Source organism: Schistocerca americana, chromosome 2 (assembly GCF_021461395.2).
Source record: "Schistocerca americana isolate TAMUIC-IGC-003095 chromosome 2, iqSchAmer2.1, whole genome shotgun sequence".
Lineage (NCBI taxonomy): Eukaryota > Metazoa > Arthropoda > Insecta > Orthoptera > Acrididae > Schistocerca > Schistocerca americana.
Genome location: NC_060120.1, coordinates 496,844,838 through 496,863,655, shown reverse-complemented (window position 1 = coordinate 496,863,655; position 18,818 = coordinate 496,844,838). Strand labels below are relative to the sequence as shown.

General features: G+C 43.9%; 1 protein-coding gene across 1 annotated transcript in view; it reads left to right on the top strand.

Moving 5' to 3' along the window:
* LOC124594123 (neuropeptide CCHamide-1 receptor-like) overlaps positions 1 to 18,565 on the top strand; it is a 49,902-nt gene extending 31,337 nt beyond the window's left edge. The window contains exons 4-5 of the mRNA XM_047132479.1: positions 3,561 to 3,797; positions 18,029 to 18,565. Of these exons, the coding sequence (XP_046988435.1) occupies positions 3,561 to 3,797; positions 18,029 to 18,302 (511 nt within the window). The 3' untranslated portion in view covers positions 18,303 to 18,565. The remainder of the gene's footprint in view (positions 1 to 3,560; positions 3,798 to 18,028) is intronic.
* Positions 18,566 to 18,818: the final 253 nt, after the last annotated feature.

Sequence of the window (18,818 nt, the reverse complement as noted above, 5' to 3'; positions counted from 1 at the left end):
TCGCGTACAGACGTGTGACACAAGTGACACCCAATTACCTGTCCACGTTCGAGGAGGCCGCGGAGGCCCCCATTCTGCTCTCTCACGAAGTCTAATGACTACTAAGGTCGCTGACATGGAGTACCTGGCAGTAGGTGGCAGAACAATGCACCTAATATGAAAAACGTATGTTTTTGGCGGTGTCCGGATACTTTTGATCACATAGTGTGGGTAGCCCCTTCACTCATCTGGGTGGTCTGTTGTTCAACACCTCCACCCCCGTTCGCCCGTAGACATCGTCGCAGCCGGCGTTCACGCTTGTCATGGGATGTGGTGCTTCGTAGTTACCTCGGCGCCGGTTTCGAACAGGGTCATTTTACCGTGCATAGTATTCTTTAACCACAATGGCGCGCGAACAGTTTAAAAACCTCGCTTTTTCGGAAATGTTTGCACTATTGGCCCGAAAGCCAATGATCATGCCGTTTTGGACGGTACATAAATCTCCGCATTACGACATCTATTTAAGTGTTTTCCTCATCCGCTCGACAGTCTTTATATACCCTCCACTGTTAGCGTTGCCGCCTGCCAGCTGCGAGTGGTTATTGCACGTTGTCGTCGAACATAGGTGATGGTCACGTTACTGTGACTGGACTTTCGTGTCTATGACACCCAACATATCCAATAAACTATTAAAAAGCCAAGTAACGTTATATAAAAGCTATTATTAGAGGTAGCAGTTTCGACAGCAACTAATCATTATCAGGCACCTCGATGTATAAATTAAGAGACTTTTGCTAATATCAGTAGCAGATATCGTGCAGTCTAATAAAATGGGATAATGGACTGAGGAGATGTAGTTCAATTAGAAAACACATTCGACATACCGAATGTTCCATCCGATTCTTCATAAATAAAAAGAACTAGACAAAGAAATACAATACACAGAATGTATACATTGCTCAGAAAAATCAAATGTTAAAGCAGTACAACCCATTCTACCCTTCAAGAAATGTAGACTAGTGAACAATGTCACTATTGGATGTCTGTACCACGACTGACGCCGCACTGGGTAGCCACGCGGCCTGTAGTGCCTTGTCACGGTCCGTGCGGCTCCCCCCGCCTCCCCTCCCCCCCTCCATCCCCCACCCGTCGGAGGTTCGGGTCCTCCCTTGGGCATGGGTCTGTGTGCATATGTTGTCCATAGCGTAAGTTAGTTTAAGTTAGATTAAGTAGTTAAGTAGCGTGTAGGCTTAGGGACCGATGACCTCAGCAATTTGGTCCCATAAGACCTTATCACAAATTTCCAAATACCACGACTGACAGCTTATAAAGAGCTGCAATTGTTCGTTACAGAAAATCAGGCATCTTATCTCAACACCGATATAATTTGACGATAAAAAGTTTTCAACAAAGGTACTCAGGTCCTTTGACTACAATGAATTTGTTGTTATGGCGTTAAGATTTACTTACTCATTCTGTGCTACTCTTTCAATATTATTCAATTATTGTGACGTCTGTCACAACGTAGTCTGTCTTCGTCTATGTTGACGGGCGACCGAATCGCCATTTGCATTTCTAGTGCTTAGTTTAATCTTTCTTCGCGATTGTTCACAGCGCCAAATATAGCGTAACACCAACCGTTACCCTTCGTTCTCGCACGGATTTACATCGGTTCTAAGCACTTCTCACAGCTTCTGTTATACGGATACTTAATAAATTCTCGTGGCTTTCCTTCATTTCGAACGTGATGTTTAAGTGTTGTTCTGTGGCGCTAGCTACGACACACACTGCACCTATGGGACATCAGGCAAATTCCGTTTCCGATGAGTTTGTTCTATGTTCCTGTGGTGGATCTTGATAGCTCTTTTTTCATGTGCAAGTGAACCACACTCCGGTGACAAAAGCCGTAAGATAGCAATATGTACACGTACAGGTGGCGTAGTATTGCGTATACAAGACATAAAAGGGCACAGTGCATAGGCGGTGCTGTCATTTGTATCCAGGTGATTTGTTTGAAAATATTTCCGACATGATTGTGGCCGCATGAAGGGAGTTAACAGACTTCCAACAGTGAATGGTACAATAGTTGGAGCTAGACGCACGGGACATTCCATATTGGAAATCGTTATGGAATTCAATATTCCGATATATACAGTGTCAAGAATGTGCCGAGAATATCGCGTAAAATAACTGCAGAAATCAGTGTGGGCCGTAGACGAACATGTCCGTTAGGAGAGCTTGGCGAATTTTGACGTGAATGAGATGTGGCAGCAGACGACCGACGCAAGTAACTTTGCTAACAGCATAACACGGCCTGCAGCGCCTCTCCTAGATCGTCTACACATCTCTTCGATCCTAGATGACTGAAAAATCGTGGCTAGGTCTAATGAGTCCCAATTTCAGTTGGTAAGTGCTGATAGTATGGCTCGAATATGGTTCAGACCCAAAGAAGCCATAGAACCAAGTTGTCAACATGGCACTGTGCAAGCTGGTGGTAGCTCCATAATGCACTGAACTGGGTCCACTGCTACAACTGATTCGATCGTTCACATGGAGACAATGGATGAAAATACGTCATGTCACCGGGCCACAGTTAATCGCGAGTGGTTCGAACAACATTCTGGACGGTTCGAGTGAATGATTTGGTCACCCAGATCGTCTGACATGAATCTCGTAGAACTTCATTTACCAAGAGGTCAGTTCGTGAACAGAATCCTGCACCGGCAACACTTTCACAATTATGGACAGCCTTAGAAGCACTGTATCATATTTCTGGGCAACGGCCTTGCGGCAGTGGATACACCGGTTCCCGTCAGATCACCGAAGTTGGCACCATCCAGGCCGCCATGCACTGTTCCCATTTTTCGGGGTGCACTCAGCCTCGTGATGCTAATCGAGGAGCTACTCGACCGATTAGTAGTGGCTTCGGTCAAGAATACCATCGTAACGACCGGGAGAGCGGTGCGCTGACCCCACGCCCCTCACACCCGCATCCTCATCTGAGGATCACACGGCGGTCGGATGGTCCCGGTAGGCCACTTGTGGCCTGAAGACAGAGTGTCATATTACTACTGGGGACTTCCATCGACTTACTGAAACTATGTAACATAGAATTTCTTCATTATTCCGGGCTAGAGGAGGTTCAACACGATATAAGAACGTATTCCATGGATTTTGTCACCTTAGTGTACAGATATTTATAACGCTTTATCATTTACATAGCGGTATGTTCTCCAAATTTAACCATGATTCATACACAAGAGATTTACGGAAAATGTGCGTAGCTTTAGGACGGACACTTTATTTTTCAAATCTGTGGATAGTCCTAGTAGTTGACTGGGTAACGTAAGCAGCGAACATTTTCGCTTTGTCACGATTTTAGCATGTGTTTTAAAAGTTGTGGCAAATCAGGCGTTGAATATTGTTTGTAAAAACATGCATGTGAATTACTGAGGACATATTTACAGCAACCATTCACTATTGTGTTGCTGTAAATCATTCATCAGTCTTACGGACATCATGGATTTACGAGGGAACTGGTACCTCACGGAAGAAACTCATTAGTTGTTCTATCATTGCAGGTTCTACATGACGGAGGACGCGGACAAAAAGTACAACGACTGGTGGCACACGCTGCGCATCCTGGGCTTCTGCCTGTCGTTCGCCAACTCGTGCGTGAACCCGGTGGCGCTGTACTGCGTGTCGGGAGCCTTCCGGAAGCACTTCCGCCGCTACCTTATGTGCCGGTGGCGCCGCGCCCCGGCAAGTGGGGGAAGCGCCAGTAGGAGCATCGGGCTCTCCGGCTACTACCACCGCAGGTACGGTCTTTGTGGTCCCTCGTCTGGATATTCTGTTGCATGTATATTTAGTATAATCGAGGACACACCAAACAAGCTTCAAATAGGTCGCATGTTTTCGTCTTCGATTAATCTTCGTTGGGCACAAAGTGCTCCGGTCCCGGTATCATTATTAAATGGGTGGTGCTTCCAAGGCATTCAAACTAATGTTTTCAAAATAGCGAGAGATATACACTAAGGGAAACGAAAAGTGTTACACCGTGAAACACTGCCGATATTTATCAAACTCTCTAGAGATGTTCATCACACAATGGTCATTAAATTATTTAACTTTCATTACCTTCGGATATGATGTCAGTCATCAACGACTCTATTAGGCGTGACCCTCCTGGACACATATACATTCTTATATTCGAAATGACATGTCATCTTAAGGAATTTCACACCTTTCCACGTACATGTTCTGTGTCATGCGATAAAGATTGCAGGCTGGACCAGAAGTACGAGGTGCGTTGAAGTAATGCAACACATCTTTTTTTTCTGATAGCAGTTTGGTTTTATTCACCATATTATTCCCCATTATTTTTGCTACGGGCCGGCCGAGGTGGCTGAGGGTTCTAGGCGCTACAGTCTGGAACCGTGCGACCGCTACGGCCGCAGGTTCGAAACCTGCCTCGGGCATGGATGTGTGTGATGTCCTTAGGTTAATTAGGTTTAAGTAGTTCTAAGTTCTAGGGGACTGATGACCTCAGAACTTAAGTCTCATAGTGCTCAGAGCCACTTGAACCATTTTTTCTTTTCGCTAAAAAACGCATTTTTCAACACATACCCATACGTCTCCTTACTGGCAGGGATTGTACGTCCGCACAGTACCATTCTACCGGTTGTCAACGTACTGCTTCATTGGGCAAAACAGACAGAAATCGGAAGATGCAAGAACCAGGCTGTAGGGCCGATGAAGAAGAACAATTCAATGAAGATTTGTGCGTTCCTCTTGCGTCCTGTTGGGCAGCGAGGCGTTTGATTGTGATCCATCGATTACCTCAAATTAGAGTCACAGCCATGTGCGGTCGGCCTGCACGTCAGAGATAGGACAGCTTACTGGTCCTTGTAATTAAGATAGACGCCTCGTCCAACGAATCACAATGCTTTTGCTGAATGCCAGGTCACCCTAGACATTCTAAAAGGGTCTATGAATATCTGGGATGCACTGGTTTACCGCCAAAGGAAACTCAATGACAGCTCGCTGCTCGGAACGCACCTGCCTTAAAGGCGGCATTTTGAAGCATTTTAAGTATAGGCATAGCGTCACCATGTTTCGGAACTTCATGAAACTGTAGAAGGTGAAGCGGGAATATTCCACAACGTCCCTGAAAAATTCTGCATTTTTTCGACCGAAACTAGCCGAGAAAGAAAAGTGCTGCATTACTAACCGAACGCCCCTCTTATACCTACTTCATCCCATTTGAGACGTGCTCAGTGAGTGACAAATTAAGGTGCTGGACAGGTCAGACAAGAATTTCCATATTACTCAGTGCGTTTGTCGTGCGAATTAGAGTGTGGGGATTTCTTTAATCCTGCTATAATATCCTCTTTGGTACACAGATCAAGAAAATTATGAGAATAGGTTTTACAATTCTTACAACATACTAGCGAGCGTTCAACAACTACGGAATCACTCCTGTTGTTTACTCATCTTGAGGTTGAAGTTTACTCTTGTGTCTGTATTTCCCTACAGGTATCTCTTGAGCAAACCCAATTTTTATTCTTTCTAGCCAGACATGTTCCGCTGGAGTTACAGCATTATCAGTGCTTTTTTCCTTGCTAAAACATGATGATAGCTACGTAAACCACAGAATGTTTTAGCAATACAATTCCAAAAGTTTGGGAAGTATGCATCTTGACAATCGCTGCTTCCTGTGACCTTTCAGCAGGTTTTCTACAGACACGATGGCGTCCGTGTGAAAGCCACATGCAAAGTGTACTCAGGATGGCTGCTGGAGACTCTTCAGTCTCACTCTGAATTCTACGATGACCCTTAATGACCCACCTGTAACATATGTGGTGTCGGTAATCATGTGGTCAGCTGATCTCCTGTGAACCCCTAGTAGTTTTTAGCACCTGAAGGCATCTGAGTATTGAACGCGAATGAGGACTCCAAGAGGTTGTGTTTGTGGTTTTCACGTTGAAGTTCAGTGCTAGCAGTAACCTGCAATGTGATGTCAGAAGACGACAATTTTTCTACCAGTAGATGGTAGGCAGTGAGAAGCAGGAAGTTCAGGTAAAGGCCATCACGTGGAGTGCGTCTTTGGCTGGTTCACACAGCATGAAGGACATAGGTTCATTACAGTATTGTAATCATGGACTGCCGGCCGGTGTGGCCGTGCGGTTCTAAGCGCGTCAGTTTGGAACCGCGTGACCGCTACGGTCGCAGGTTCGAACCCTGCCTCGGGCATGGATGTGTGTGATGTCCTTAGGTTAGTTAGGTTTAAGTAGATCTAAGTTCTATGGGACTGACGACCTCAGTAGTTACGTCCCATAGTGCTCAGAGCCATTTGAAGCCAATCATGGACTGAAGTGGTATTAGTGATAATGCCATTGATCCCAATTGTCAGCTCATTACAGGAGCTGGAGAGCTGGCTCCTGTCGTGAGTTGATCATTGGGATCAATGGCATTATCAGTAATACCACTTGAGTACATGATTACAATACTGTAATCAGTAGAAAGTTGGTGTGAGGCCATAAAGTGAGGCTCAGTTTGTAATGACCACATGTGTCCTTCTTATTCTGGTACATTCACTTAACAAGGTATATCTGTGTCTTGCTATTTGCTCTTGTGAAAGAGATAGAGTTTCTTGCAATGTCTTACGAGCTAATGAATATGTTTGTCACGCTTTCTTTGGTTTCCTGTCACCGTCTCCTTTCTTCTGAAAGCATATCCACACTCGACTGACAGTGCTGTAATGTGTAGAAAACCTGACCCACTTATGTCATACATAATGCCTCGCTTCCTGCTTCTGTCTCTGTCTCAGGCATGACTTGAGTTTATCTATGTCTAAGTGAATGAGTTTCAATGATTTTTTATGATCTCTACTCCTTACAATACTGGAGAATCGATTTCATAGCATTCGGTCAAGGTGTTTTGGTGTACCACTTTCATTTCCCGTTAGTGTAGTTACACTTACGTATATTTTACCAGTTTTCCCATTTAACAGAATATTATTACCAGGTTGTTTAAATATCTGGATCATTGGTTACCAGCTTTTCCAAGACCATTAGCACTAAGTACAGTGAGATTTAGATATTAGTACACTCCCCACGCGCTGCCATGAACGTTTGCACGTAACTAAACTAAACTTTAGAATGAGAACGGATTTTCGTTGAATATTTTTATTTTTAAAATGATGAAAGATAAATATTAAGTTTTTGTAGGTCTTTTATTAAACCATGAAATGATGAGTCAATGAGACAATTGATTTCTAACTTTGGAAAAATGAAGCAATTCTGAGTGCTTAACGAGTGCTACCTACAACACTTTCTCGCAAAAGAAAGCTAGCTACCAATTATGTGGGTAAACATTTATTACAAAACATACTTCTCCACCGGCAGTCTCCTTAGCGACCCATACCCTGCACCTTATCTTAAAATTATCCAAGTAAAATGACGTGCACTGTACCTCTCTTGTAAATCACTTGATTCCTTGATTGTTTATTTGTGAACTGACGGAAATTTCAGGTTGCAAATGCACTGTGGCAGTAACATACTTCTTGCGCATTATGCACCGCTGGAGCCGCTTCTCCACCACCAGTCGCCACCTTCTTCTGTCTTCGCTTTCCTGGACGTTCATACTCCTGTCTTCCCTTGCCTCTTCTATCTACATGATTTTGGCAGTTGCATAGTGGGCGCCCCCTTTTCTTCGCTAGGATGATATCAATCGTAGTATCCAATTTCGTATTCTGTCTTCATTCATCCTATTCACATGGCCAAACGATATCACCTATTCTTGTTGGATGTCGTCACAGATATCCATATCCATTTTCATCCTTTATCGGGTTACACCATTTTTTATTTTATCCACCCTTGTACAGCTTGAGCTTCGTCTTAAGTAATCTATCCCAGAGGCAAGCAGTTTATTGTTATTTCTTTTGTTAACGTCCCAGGCTTCTGCTCCATACAAAACTACACTCTGTACCATAGTCTTATATATTCCATTTTTCGTTGTTTTTATCCTTTTGTTCCATAGAACAGAATTTATTGCCCTTGTCACAGCTCATCCTTTATTAATCCTACTACTGATTTCATCATTACTTGTGCCCTGTTTATTCAATAATATCCCAACATACTTTGCGTTTTCCATACCTACCATAACTTCTCCACCTACCTCCAAATTATTTTCGTTTTCCGTTCAAACAGCCAAGTACTCATTCCTTTCATGTGCATTTTTAGGCTATCCTTACTGTACTCCTCTTCAATCTTCCGTATCACACAGCTCAGATCATGTTCAGCTTCTGTTAATACAATCTGATCATCTGCAAAATACAGACTAAATATTTTGCTGCCTGATATTTTCTATGCCAAGACTTTACGACTGCTCCTACGTACAGCCTAAAGAGGGTCGGTGACAGCCCTCGTCCCTGCTGCAGACCTTTATTCACTCCACATTCTTCTGCCCAACTGTTCCAAATCCTTACTCTCGCCGTGTAAGTTTCACATAATTTCATAACGGACTTTAGCAAGCTTTGATCAAACTTTAACGATTTCAACTTTTCCGACAGTTTCTTGGTGGGTGGTTAACACTCCCATTGACGTGATTGTTCTCCATGCTTCAGCACTACGAGCCCCACCAGTCACCGTCTCTAAATATTCACATCTTTCTTACCAGGCCCTATTCATTCCTTTTAATACTTCTCTATTTAGTGACGTATATGTACTATGACTGCCACTTCTATTCAGGAACGTCAAATAAGCTTATTTTTTTGTCCTTCGAATCATATCTGCAATTTCTGCATAGCACCAAACTGATATCATCTTCTCCTCATATTCTCATAGGGCTTCTTTCACTGCTTCATTTATGTGCTTTGTATACTCATATTCCTCTTATACTGTTCTCTCTGGGCTCTGCAGTTAATACTCCAGTCGCTAGTGGTATACGTACTTTTAAGCTGTGCAAGTTATACCTTATGCTCTCAGGCAGGTCAACATGTTGCCTCCTTTTCTCTTCTGCACTACTTCAGAAAGTATAGAGAATATAAATTTTACATTCCACCAAACGATGGTCACTCCCACAATCCACCCCTCTTTTAACTCTGACATCCAGAATATTTTAAATTGGTATTTTGACTCAAGATTAGATAGTAACTGATTTCAACGATCTTTTATAGTTATACCATATAAATTTATGTATATCTTTGTGAGCAAAGAATGTGTTTTCTATTCATAATTCATACTGCTCCAATAAATCCACCAGTCTTTTCTCATTCTTATTCTTAACATCCTCCCCATACGTGCCAATAGCCTTACTATTCCTCTCTTTCCTTATTCTGCTATTAAAATCTTTTTCCAGTATCACTTCTTGGCCACCTGGTACGGCTTCTGTAGTCTCTATCAGCACCTATTATAAATCTTCTTTTACTTCAATAGTTTCATACAGTCCCACTATCACTATATTGATGGCTTTAGTTCTTAGACTGACCTTTATGAACATTTCATTAACTGCTTTTCACGAAGTTACATAGTTTGACGACTGTGAGTTTAGAATGATAGATACTCATACGCTCACCCTTTTTGCTAAAATAATGCATGAACTCTAGCATATATTCACAAACAGTACCTTTACTTTTGGTTGGGACAGTACTGCTACATGTGATATCTTATATCCATTAGATCTTCTTGTTGTTAGGATGCCCTGTGCAAGGTCCATTTTCACTACCATTGTGGAATTGTGGAATTCCTTTAAAATTATCCGAAAGCCGAGGCATATTATTAGGTTCTTTAGTTGGCTGTCTTTTTCTATGGATGGAGGGGGGGGGGGATGATGACTGGTCCATCGCACAACCCTCAGTTTGGAGGACCAGAATTTGATTTGTCATCAGTGCTTCCTTCCCCAAGGGAGATTGACTTCATCACGCGTCAGAGTTTTTCCTATCCTCTGATGAAGAATATGGGAATGGAATAACTAAGGATAGCAAGAGATTCTGAGTTACTCAATTCAACCATCCGCTCTTGCGTTTAAGGGAAGGAGAGGGAAGGTAAAGGAATGACAGGTCGTTGCAGGACCCACTTCGTCTGGCTTCTCAGCCAGGGCCTGTTCAGCAAGGGTGACCATATCAGCAGCTAAACTACCGCTGACATTGACCCCAGCCTCATCGGAGCAAGCATACCTCTCCACACGCACGGACAGTGCTTTGTTAAGGTGGTGCCACCAGGGGAGGTGTACCAGTAATAATAATAATAATAATGATAGTATGTAGTAACCACAGCAGTGTAGTAGTCATGAAGTAGTGACAGTCATGTTATGTTGTCAATCATTTGATCATTTGCTACGAAGTGAGTAATGAAGTAATTCCCGGTAAATTGTGGGACCTACCTACAACTCGGAAAAGGCATTTTCAAGAGATATTTAAGAACGTACATCTCAGTTTTACTGTCACAGATGCATGGTACGAAGTACCAAGTGTATGCGTAGTGGGTGGACTATGTGAGGAAGAAGATGTTCCGACATTAGTTTTACAAGATATAACTTGCACCTCATTGTGCAACAAGTTATTTTTTTTAAATGAAATCATCTTACGTAGTCAGTATTACAGTCTTAGAAAATGGTGACAATAGTAATTATCCTTTATAAATAATGTAGTACTCTGACCGAAACAGGTTCGAGCAATATGAAACAGACCGAACATATGAAACAAGTAGTTGGGTCGTGGTCGGAGGACAGACTTGTTGGAAGTGTGCTGGAAAATCGCAGTGCTAATGTTATAGAAATGCTAAGGCAACCAATTGTCGTAATCGGCTCAATTGTTTAGGGACCATATTAAAAGTACGGAGCACCTGATGTAGAATTAATGTTACAGGTTGCTACTAAGATCGTGACTTGTCAGTAACGTCATAATGAAAATGCAAAAAAAGAAAATTAGGGAACTCTGAAAGATACTGTTTTCTAGAAGCAGTATTGGTTAAGCGAATGTGACAAATGAGAAGCCGGCCGAGGTGGCCGATCGGTTCTAGGTGCTTCAGTCTGGAACCGCGTTACTGCTACGGTCGCAGGTACGTCTCCTGCCTCGGACATGGATGTGTGTTATATCCTTAGGTTAGTTTGGTTTAACTAGTTCCAAGTTCTAGGGGACTGATGACCTCAGAAGTTAAGTCCCATAGGGCTCAGAGCCGTTTTTGAGCAAATGATAATTGTGTACGGGACCGAATTTCTAAATCGTATTTCTGACTTTTGCGGGCACTCTGCTGCAACTAATGCCTTGCGAACACGCTTTACAGACCGCCTGTATTCTTACGATTGCTACGGGCCCCTGCCATTTCCTGCCAAACTCTGCCGAGGGTCTTTCACGACATATCTCTACATAGTTTCCCTTAATCGCTACGCATACGGTCCCCCTACTTGCAAGCGTTCTTATTCCGTTCTAGTAAATGTCCTGGGGCATTGTGCTCATCCATTATTGCTCCCCCTCCACTACCTCACAATAGGGCAAAAACGCAGGTATACTTTCATGGCATCAAAAAGGTAAAAATCACTTGTATCCCGATCAAGACTGAATGATGGGTGCTCCAGCAGCTCAAAACCAGTATTTTGAATACAGAGAAGTTTTCACAACTGCATTAGAATATTATATTATATATTACACTAAAGAACCTAAGGAACTGGTACACCAGCCTAATATTGTGAAGGGTCTCCGTGAGCACACAGAAGTGCTGCAACGTGACGTGGTATGGACTCGACTAATGTCTGAAGTAGTTCTGGAGGTAACGGACACCAGGAATCCCACAAAGCTGTCCCTGAATTCGTAAGAGTAAGACGAGTCGGAGAACTCTTCTGAATAGCACGTTGCAAAGCATCCGAGATACGCTCAATAAAATTCACGTCTGGGAGTTAGGTGGCCAGAGGAAGAATTTAAACTCAGAACAGTGTCCCTGGAGCCATTCTGTAGTAATTCTGGACGTGTGAAGTGTCGCATTGTCCTGCTGGAATTACCCAAGTCCGTCGGAATGCAGAATGGACATGAATGGATGCAAATGATCAGACAGGATGTTTACGTTCGTGTCACCTGTCAGAGTCGTATCAAGAGGTATCAGGGGTTCCAGATCACTCTAACAGCACACGCTCCTCGTCATTATAGAGCCTCCACCAGCTTGAACAATCCTACCGACATGCAACGTCCATGCATTCATGAGGTCTCCATACCCGTAAGCGTCCATCCACTCGATACAATCTGAAACGAGACTCGTCCGAGCACGCAACATGTTTCCATTCATCAACAGTCCAATGTCGGTGTTGACGGTCCCAGGGGTAGCGTAAAGATACCATGAATGTTAAGCCCGCTCTTGATACGTAGCAAACAAAATATCTGCAATTTGGTAGCCCTGCGGGTCTGTATCATCAGTGAGTGACTGACTATGATGTACATGGAGAAACTTATGACGTTGTGCAGGCAATGATCATGCTTAGATACACTGAAGAGCCAAGGAATCTCGTACACCTGCTTAATATCGTGTAACCCCCCCCCCAACACAACGTGGTATGGACTCGACTAATGTCTGAAGCAGTGCTGGAGAGAATCGACAGCATGAATCCTGCAGGGCTGTTCATAAATCCGTAAGAGTCGAGGGGGTGAAGATCTCTTCTGATCTCTTCTGAACAGCACGTTGCAAGGGAGGCAACATGTTTCCGGTGTTCAACAGTACAGTATTGGTGTTGAAGGACCCAGGCTAGGCGTAAAACTTTGTTTCGGGCAGTCATCAAGGATACACGCGTGGGTCTTCGGCTCCGAAAGCCCATAACGATGATGTTTCGTTGAATGGTTCGCACGCTACTTGTTGATGGCCCACCGTTGAAACCTGCTGCAACTTGCGGAATGGTTGCATTGCTGTCAGTCGTCGTTGGTCCCGTTCTTGCAGGATCTTATTCCGGCAGCAGCGATGTCCGAGATTTGATGTATTACCGGATTCCTTATATTCATGGTTCACTCGTGAAATGGTCGTACGGGAAAATCCCCACTTCATCGTTATCCCGAAGATGCTGTGTAGCATCGCTCGTACGCCGACTACGTTCAAACTCACTTAAATCTCGATAACCCGCCATTGTAGCAGCAGTAACTGATCTAACAACTGCACCAGACGCTTGTTATCTTACATACGTGCAGCGCCGTATTCTATCTGTTAAAACATCTCTGTATTTGAATACTCTTGCTTAGAACAGTTTCTTTTGTGGTTCAGTGTAATTTTGAAATGGGTGGAATTTAGTGCAACACTCACGAACCACACTGAGGAAACAGGGTACCACGTAATATTAAATACAAAAATACTAACTAGCAAAAAAAAGGATAATTAAACGGTCACCACCCCACTAGGGCAATGAATATCCAGAATCCTAAGAAAGGTAATGGCAAAGAAAACGAAGCAAATAATTACTGGCGTGACAACAGAAGGTTGTCATGCTTTTCCACAATACAACAGGTCACAAGAAAATAAATGGATCAGATAGCACTGAGTTCGCAGTTCGCGACGGTCGCAGGTTCGAATCCTCCCTCGGGCATGGATGTGAGTGATGTCCTTAGGTTAGTTAGGTTTAAGTAGTTCTAAGTTCTAGGGGACCTTAGAAGTTAAGTCCCATAGTGTTCAGAGCCACTTGAACCTGAACCTAATTTGAAATACTAAGTTTTGAAAGCAAAGTTAAATGAAGTTGCTGGTTAAATAAATGACTGATAGTAACTGACATCTTTTTAAGTAAAAAAAGTGATTTTTAGAATCCTCAGCGTAACTTAGTGCAAAATTTGGAAAACAGAAAGTAATTTACTATTAATTATTGAAAGATTGAATTGTATTTAAGTAAATACGGCACTTAAAAAGCTGGCAGAAGTCACTCGCGAAGCTAAATACTGAATGAATGAAATTGCGGTTTCTTGACTTGTGCTGTATCTTTAGTTTTTAGTTTTGCCCGTGACATTTTACGTTACTTTAAGTGAGTGAAGTTAATACTTAAAATTGCAAATTCTTTAAGCCTCTGCCATGCAACACCAGAATGAACAGTTACTAAGGCAGTAAAATTTAGAATGAAGCTCGTCATTAGCAAACAAACAAAACTGCCACTAAATAGTTAATCAATTTTCATATTTTTACGACACTGGTGATTGCATGGAAAGGAAATAGACTCTTCTTGGTAATAATGTATGAGGAAAATGACGACACAGGTGCCCTACAAGTTTTAACTATTGCAGGTCATTATTCAAGAAAGTTAGCAGAAGTAATACCTGTACAATATTAATCACACCTTGTTAGTTAACAGTCTTACGTTGTTATAGCTGTGCGGACAACGAAAAAAAGTTGCCGACGACAATTCTGAGCTGCCGCTGTTGCTGCTGCTTATTGAGAACCACAAGCCGTCTCCAGAGCCACGGATAAATGTTGGACTGGCAGTAGTTAGAAATGCGGCTTACTCCGCCTATTCACTCCTACCGTTCTCTCAATACTCGCGGGTTAACAAAGTAGCAAAGTAGCACCCAAACTGGCGCGATCAAAGCTGCACACCACGCCTGCAGGAGCGCCCAACAAACACTTCAACACTCTTTAAAGACTCAAGATGCTCTGCTTCCCCTCTGCTCGCAGAGAGACAGAGACTCTCCATACGCAAAGATAAACAACGGCACAGCTACTGCCATTCCATCGTTGCTATCGGTACATTTAAATAAAGGTCCCTTGGCAATTAACCTGCAATTTACAATATTTACATTATAATTACAATCAGTTATGCTACATCTATTACATATAGTTTCTGTAATAAGGCTTAGAGATTCAGAATTAGCAGTACAGTACAAGTTAGCAACGAATATTAAACGGCGAAAAATTTGGATAATGCAGAAGGTATTATATCTGCATTTTGGGTGTTACAAGATAGTAGTAAAGAAGTCATAAATTAAAACGTTATGCATGATGCGACAGTTTTTTACGTATTTCAGTGTTTATGACATCAAATATTCTATACTATGTGTTGTACAATACTAAAATTTCGCTAATGCAGTCAGTGGTGTATGTTAATATTGTGTACAAAATGTGTTGTGACAGTTAGTACTAAAGCAGTAATGAATTAAAACGTCATGTTTTATGCTGCAAATTTACTGCATAAACAGTGAAAACGAAAAAAGCGATAAACTTTTCTCCTTTTATCATTTTGCGGCGGTTACCAGCAGTATGAAGTCTCGTATGTCTAAAGTTTATTGCAAGTCACTAACTGTTCATTCGCACGTCTTGGGGTACGCTGCTTTTTCACCGTTTGCTTTTTCATATTTGATTTGCAACTGGTTTTTTCCCGACAGTAAGTGATATGTGAATCAAGTTTCGGTGAAATCGGTCCAGTGGCTTGCCAGGAGATGTGCAAGATACATACATACATACATATGCTCACATACACGTACATCCAGTTTTCTAATATGTGCGGATTCCGCTTTCTGGGCTTATTTAAGTTTGAAAATAGAAACTGCAATGTAATAGCTATTGATTATGTTTTCAGCTTCAGGAGGCGAAAGTTTCAGCACAGAAACATGCCTTGCCGGTCGGGGTGGCCGAGCAATTCTAGGCGCTACTGTCTGGAACCGAGAGACCGCTACGGTGTCAGGTTCAAATCCTGCCTCGGGCATGGATGTGTGTGATGTCCTTCGGTTACTTAGGTTTAAGTAGTTCTAAGTTCTAGGGGACTGATGACCCCAGCAGTTAAGTTCCATATTGCTGAGAGCCATTGGAACAATTTTTTCTTAAACATACCTTAAAACACGGCCCAATATGCATGGAACAAAAATCACCAAGGATGTAATCGTTTATTAGATGATTCGTGCAGTCATTGCTGTTAAGTGGGAAACACTCTTAGTCTATCGTATTTTTTGTGTGAACACAAACGGTTAAGCCTCGTAGAATATATTGATCCACGTCACATCAGTGGTGTTACGCAAGGATGTGCACGGGCTGTTCGTGCGCGGCTGGTGTTGTCCTGGTACGGCACACGCTGTTGGCAGCTTTCCCAATGTCTCTTGGAGTGAGCACATGTGACTGTTGGTGGTGATCCATCTGTCAGATCGGGACTTTTTAGTCCGCCGGCCCCTTGCTGCTATTCGAGAAAAGTAGGCTTTATGGCAGCACTGAGTTTCACCTTCTCGCTTCTCTCATTGTGATACAACACAAACATGACACCACACTACACACACACACACACACACACACACACACACACACACACACACACACATACACAGTCACTTAACACAAGTCGTACACTTCACGAAGGAAAAATACCAGTGTGCACAAATGCTAGAAAAAGTCTTACAAATTAGGCAGCTGAACCTGCTCCTCTGGGCATAAGCCAACAGTTTTCTTTTCGTATGTGTGGTGATGAGCCACCAGGAAGTTCCCCTGAGGAAATTTGACTTGCCTTCATCTGGTGAATAATGAAAGACGTTAAGGTAGCTATAAAGCATACTTAACTTCTAATGACCCCTCACCCGATGAGCAGATTACCGTGGTTGCCTCAAAGCGCAATTGCAAGTGTCACAAACTAAACACATAAAAAAATGTTTTGCATTACCTCGGTTCCGGCAGTTCCGGAACCTGTACAGAAAATTGGAATAGAAATCAACATAAATATCATTCCGCCCTTTTTATTGCTTATGAAACCACACATTGTATGTTGTACCACCACACAGCGATACTTTCAAAGGTGGTGGTCCAGCTTGCTGTATACACCGGTACCTCTAGTACCCAGTAGAACGTCCTCTTGCATTGATGCATGCCTGTATTCGTCGTGGCATACTATCCACAAGTCCATCAAGGCACTTTTGGTCCAAATTGTCCCACTCCTCAATGGCGATTCCTCAGAGTGGTTGGTGGGTCACGTCGTCCCCATAAACAGCCCTTTTCAATCTATCCCAGATATGTTCGATAGGTGTCATGCCAGGAGAACATGCTAACCACTCTAGTCGAGAGATGTCGTTATCCTGAAGGAAGTCATTCACAAAATGTGCACGACGGGGGCGCGAAATTTCGTCCATGAAAACGAATGCCCCGTCAATATGTTGCCAATATGGTTGCACTATCTGTCGGAGGATAGCATTTACGTATCGTATAACCGTTACGGTCCCTTCCATGACCACCAGCGACGTACGTCGGCCCCACATAATGCCACCCCAAAACACCAGGAAACCTCCATCTTGCCGCACTCGCTGACAGTGTGTCTAAGGCGTTCAACGTGACCAGGTTGCCTTCAAACACGTCTCCGAGGATGTCTGGTTGAAGGCATATGCGACACTCATCGGTGAAGAGAACGTGATGCCATTCAGCATGTTGTTGGGCTCTTCTGTACCGCGCTGCATAGTGTCGTGGTTGCAAAGAAGGGAGTAATGTTGGGCATCATGTAGCCTATTGCGCACAGTTTGAGTCGTAATACGACGTCCTGTGGCTTCACGGAAAGCATTATTCAACACGGCGGTTTTGGTGCCGGGGTTCCTCCGAGCCGTAGTCCGTAGGTAGCGGTGTTCCACTGCAGTAGTAGCACTTGGGCGCCTGAGCGAGGCATGTCATCGACGGTTCCTGTCTCTTTGTATCTCCTCCATGTCCGAACAACATCGCTTTGGTTCGCTCCGAGACGCCTGGACATTTCCCTTGTTGAGAGCCCTTCTTGGCGCAAAATAACAATGCGGACGCGATCGAAACGCGGTATTGACCGTCTAGGCATAGTTGAACTACAGACAACACGAGCCGTGTACCTCCTTCGTGGTGGAATGACTGGAACTGATTGGCTGCTGGACACCCTCCGTCTGAGAGGCGTTGCTCATTGCACGGGTTTAGTGACATCTCTGAACAGTGAAGGGGACTGTGCGATGCAGTATCCACAGTCAACGTATATCTTTAGGAGCTCTGGGAACCGGTGTGATGCAAAACTTTTTTTGATGTGTGTACATAAGGTGTGTGCTCTACATCTGTGGCACGACCACTGGATACCATAGCATGCCAGGGTACTAAGCTATTCGTCCATCTGTCGTCAGGGGCACGACCACGACAACGAGCGCGTCGGGCCGCAGCCGCCTGCAGCACGGCGGCACCTTCACGACCTCACTAGGATCGTCCCGCAAGGAGCGCTACTACTGCAAGTCCACCTGGGACACGACCACGTCCCTCGCCAACTTCGGCAGCCTGCGGCAGCTCAGCGGCCAGGTCGTGGGTGCCCAGCCCCACCACACCGATGACATCACCGTCACCACCTTCATGAACGGCGGTGTCGGTGCTGGCGGTGGTGCGGGCGACGGCTGCAAGACGTAGGGACCGCTGCGGACAGCTGTGTGAGACAGTAACTGAAGACCCTAGGAAGATCAGTGAGAGGTGGACGTCACTTTCAGCTGCCAAAGTGACACGGAACTGGGTCAGTTTTATCTGTGCCGTCGTCTTTTGGAGGAGCGACAACAGTCCTCTCAAGGGCCCTTGTGCGTCTACTGCTGGTGTTTGGCGTCCCGAAAGGCTGACTATTCGGTGTGGACCAAATCCGTTTCAGCCAGTGAACCTGAATTAACTACAGCATACGTGTTTTTGACAATAGTCGCACTGACGCTGCCTCCTCCTGTTGTCTCGTGAGGCTGTTTAGCATCCGTATCCTCTACACGACACATAATTTCTCTTCCGGTATTTCCAAGGGAATTACGCCCTTGTGCTAGCCGTCACTGTCTGGCAGGTACGTCGATGTTAACTTGGTGCATCGCTGGACATAATAAACTGTGGAAGAATTGTTACATTTTGTTTGGTGTCACTATTATTGGATGAAGAACCAGTATAAATGAACCA